The sequence below is a fragment of the Cydia pomonella genome, chromosome 15 (genome assembly GCF_033807575.1).
Source record: "Cydia pomonella isolate Wapato2018A chromosome 15, ilCydPomo1, whole genome shotgun sequence".
Lineage (NCBI taxonomy): Eukaryota > Metazoa > Arthropoda > Insecta > Lepidoptera > Tortricidae > Cydia > Cydia pomonella.
In genome coordinates this window covers 13,284,982-13,289,575 of record NC_084717.1, presented here as the reverse complement: position 1 = coordinate 13,289,575, position 4,594 = coordinate 13,284,982, and the positions used below count along the sequence as shown (strand labels likewise).

The following is a 4,594-nucleotide window of genomic DNA, read 5'->3' as shown; positions in this document are numbered from 1 at the left end:
GTTTAGAAATCGAAATCAATTTTACATACGGTACGATACGGATTTTCCTTTTGCATTTATTACTAACTGTAGCTTGTAAGCTCTATCTAGGTATATCTTCAGAACAAAATATAGATCTCATCCAACACCTAAGTACGGTTAGAAAACTACATGAGCCAGCTATCTATTTATAATATTCTTTACTTTCCTACGAGTGAAATTGTTAGAGCGCCGTCGATTATACAAGCCGGAATATCATGTTTTCACGTCATACATATCTCGTACATATTACGATCCAACCCATGCGTTTTGACATCATCTTGAGTTAAAGCTGACTAGGTACAGTCGCCATCATATATATTAGAGCGACCAAGGTGCACGCAAATATCTGAACACGCCTCTATCGTCAAGGTGCTAGAGTGCGTGTTTAGACATGTTTGAGCACCTTGTCCGCTCCGGTATATCTGATGGCGACTGACTAATAGACGCCTTTTTTACCTATTTGATATAGGACGAATAAGCAAATAAAACTAAACAACTTTTTACAACAAATTTATTAAAAACAATAACGATTTACGGGCTATCTTTAATAAATAAGCTATGCTATATTAACTTAAAATAATATTTACAGTTCTGAGCTGACCATTTGAAAACAAACTGACGGATGTTTTGGTGAAGTTGACGCAACCAGAGGCGAAGCGGTAATATATATTATAGGTAACTAGTAACATAATTATGTGGTTGTTACTAAAAAGAAAGCATGTATCCAAAACACGTCAAGCGCCAGTGATGTGGTCGCCCGCGCGGGTCATTACAAGTAATTAATTAGCGGAACATACAAAAATAAATCATACTAATGAAAACACTTTCGCTAGGGCAATACTCTCCGCCCTACACCACAGAACACACGCATACACACACACACACAAGCTCACTATTTACACCCAAGTTCCCTCCTAATAGACCTCGTCATTTATTGAGGACTGGCTTTTAGTTCCTCGCTATACTTTATTGTGTTATAAGTATTCTCACTATAAGAGCCTTGAAGAGGATCTTTAGGAGATCCGAACTGTGAACTAAGGCTACTATATCCACCAGAGCTATATTTGGGATACGATTTTAAGGAGCTGATGCCGCTTGAGGGGGATCTGTATGACGAACTACCGCCTCCAAAGCTGTATGATGGCTGCGACTTGTAGTATTGAGGGCTGTGAGAAGACGCGGCATGAACGGAGTTAGGAATACCGTAACTAGTAGCAGGTGGCGAATACAGACCGGAAGAGTGAGAGGACAGAGATCCGAAGCTGTCTTTAGCCGGAAGGTAAGCATTAGAAATGTACTTAGATGAACCACCGCCAAAACCGCCGCCAAAACCGCCATGAGATCCTCCGAGACTCGCACCGAGTCCGCCTGATCCTAGAGATAAAGCACCGTGACTTCCATGACCTCCGGAGGAGAAAGAAAGGCCTCCAGAACCTAGAGAATGACCTCCAGAACTTAGAGAATGACCTCCAGAACCTAGAGAATGACCGCCAAGATTGCCAGAACTCAAAGAGTGACCACCGAAGCCAGTAGCTCCTCCAAGAGAATGACCGCCGAGGCTGTTTGATCCTATTGAGTGTCCGTTAGGGCTGGAACCCAGTGAATGACCACCGTGACCGGAGCCCAAACTGATTCCATGGCTCGCAGAACCTAGAGAAAGGGCACCATGGCTGCCAGATTGAGAAGAGGCACCGCTAAAGGAAGGCGCGCCGTAGGAACTTGATAGAGCAGATATACCGTGGCTTGGATCAGCTTGAACTGAAGATCCTATGTACGCAGAGGGTTTAAAAGAGTTCTTTCCAGATGACGCGTAACTGTTTGCGAAGGATTTGTAAGGGCCACTTAAAGAGTGTCCACCACCAAGAGATTCTCCAATAGAGCCAGAAGCACCAGTGAAATATTGGGCTCCGCTACCTAAACTGAGGCCTCCTGAACCGAAGGAGTGGCCAGCACTGGGAGCATCATAGTTGAAGGAAGGGGCGTTCATTTGTTTAGCTTCTGTAGGATTGAACAAGACTGGGCCTGTGGAACTGTAAGATCCGAGACCTTTCGTACCGGCGGCGTACGAGGGTATACTAGGTTGAGGCTGTTGCTCGGCAATACTGTATTGCTGTTTAGGTGCCGAGAAAGTATACTGTGGGATAGCTTGTTCTTGTACACTATAACCGCTGTGGCCCTCCGATTGGATCGAGCCTCCGTAGCCTTCCGGCGCCTGCAGGCTCAGAGCGCCAGAGTTCAATTGCTGCTGAAGCTGACTCATCAAGTGATTGAGGTCGGTTCCTACTAGGCCACCGTGACTTGGCTGTAGTGTGATGGGCGCGAGCTGGATGGTTGCGTGGCCACTGGCTGGCAAGCTCTCGGGTGAGAGTGAATGAGATCCACTAAATCCTTGTCCTTCATAGCTGGAGTAGCTAGGTTTGGCTCCACCGACGCTGTAGCCAGCCCCGATGCTAATGGCGCTAGCACCCTCGTTTCCCAGCGACGGAGCCTGGTAACTGTGTGACGCTGCAGGATATCCAACTGCTGCTTCTCTCTTGTCTTTCAATTCATCCGCCTTCTGTTCTTTCTTAGCCCAGGACGTTGTAATGCTCAGCAGAGCGATTAATGTAATCTGGAATTATAGCAAAAACTGTCATTAGCATAGTTAAGCAGCATCATTTATTATTCTTTCTTACAAACGTAAAAAATATTTCCGCTAGAGGTTATTAACGCATGACGGCATTTCTGCGCACGCTCATCCGACTTATGTAATTAATACTAATCTAATTTTCACTTTCGTTAATGCAAACAAGGGAAACCCGAAACGAGTTTTAGAAAAAAAACGAAAACACTACTTTAATGCCCGTGCCCGCGCGGCCCGCATGTAATTTCCAAGAGATTAAACTTCTATAGCAATAAATTTTAATTTCACTTTTACCGCTTTTACTTGAGCTTTATTTGAATCACATGTTATAATTGCTAAAAATTCCTTTCTAAGCTAGAACCTACATGCACACAGTCATTCTTGCGAATATAATTTTATAACTAATTAAAACTAATACAATGTGCAACTCGACTATTAGTAACATTCGTAAAGTTAATTTACTTTAAATATCGTAAAAATCCTCGGTATTTTTATATATTAAAACTAACACTATTTTCACTCATAAGTATACTGAATCGGATTTTAATCGCTTATTATTTGGTCTGACGTTTCGAATGTGACATTACGGACATCTTGGTCGCAGCCTTGGTCCAGTCCAGTCAGTTTAAATAATAAATTAATAATCCTCGGTATTAAACTGTTTTCCAAACACTGCATTAGAAACTCCAGACCCAATTCATCTCCAGAAACACTTTTAAATTTCGCTTGTCACTGATCACACACTCACCGTGAATTTCATTTCTGTTTGTTTATTATGCTCGTTGCGTGTTGGAAACTAAATCACTGGGCACAACACACGCGGTATCGGACGGCCGGATGGGACAACCGCCGAATTCGTAATGTCAAAGCGTCGAGTCTTCACCGAATTTATAAGAGAGGTAGAGGTGCACCGGGCGCAAGCGCAGCGCGCAGCCTGCACGAGGGTAAAAGTAACGACGACCCTTTCACTGTGGGCTGAAGGAATGGGAGCGAGTGAGCTTCCGAACCCAGCAATGAGGTAACCCGGCCGGAAGTTGCGTCACAAGTAGTCGATCGCAATTTTTGTGCACTTACTGGGACAGGTGTCGTCCGCGCCGCGGTTGTAAGACCGATGTAGGGCAAATGCATGTTTCTTGGCTCTGATGGATGTATATTTTGCATAAAATTTGTGAGATGTTGTTTTATTTTATAACCAGACATCGAATATTTTGTAGCAACTTTTGTTCAGCATTGGTACATAAAAGGGATCTGTTTAGGTTAACAGCTGAAACGATTAATTACAGTTACGCAATATCTATTTATTCCCACAAAAATGTTTGTATACATATGTTTTGTAAATTTTGTATTCGAGAAATTAACACTATTTTTTTCTTATTCTTGTAGGTGTGGAGATACCTGCCTACTCGTACTATAAAATTTATAACTAATAATATGGGGAATCTCTCAATAAAAAATGTTATATCTTGAATGCATATTCTTCACCTTACATTACATTTAAATACCTGATCCATAATTTAAATCCAGTCTCATGAACGTAAACCAACTTGTCCTATTATACTGCTTTCCTGCATGCGTCACAAGAGTATATAATTATTATATATGCAGGTAAGTACTGGAAACATAGTACCTACGGTAGACTGGATTCAATGTATCCATATAACATGAGAACTAACACCATATCAAATTATTTGATTTCGAATTTAAGATTAGATTTTTCTTTAAGAATGTCATTTTAAGGTACTAACGTCAAATAAAATGCTTATTAAATATACTATTTATATAATATTTAGACGTTCACAATTACGTTAAGAGGAGGCGTAAAGCGAGGAAATAAGAATGGAACAAAAGAATAGATAATTTAGCAGCCATATATAAGCTTTTATTATAATATGCGGTTTTTACAGAGATATTTGGGAGAATCTCATATTATTTTGATGATTTCGGTAAGAT

At 41.4% G+C, this 4,594-nt stretch overlaps 1 protein-coding gene across 1 annotated transcript; it reads right to left on the bottom strand.

Moving 5' to 3' along the window:
- Positions 1-516: 516 nt before the first annotated feature.
- Positions 517-3,886, bottom strand: LOC133525895 (uncharacterized transmembrane protein DDB_G0289901-like). The gene is made up of 2 exons (XM_061862308.1): positions 3,393-3,886; positions 517-2,632 (listed from the first exon to the last, which is right to left on the bottom strand). Exons 1-2 carry the CDS (start codon positions 3,402-3,404, stop codon positions 953-955), a joined length of 1,692 nt encoding a protein of 563 aa, XP_061718292.1. The 5' UTR covers positions 3,405-3,886; the 3' UTR covers positions 517-952.
- Between the last annotated feature and the right edge of the window lie 708 nt (positions 3,887-4,594).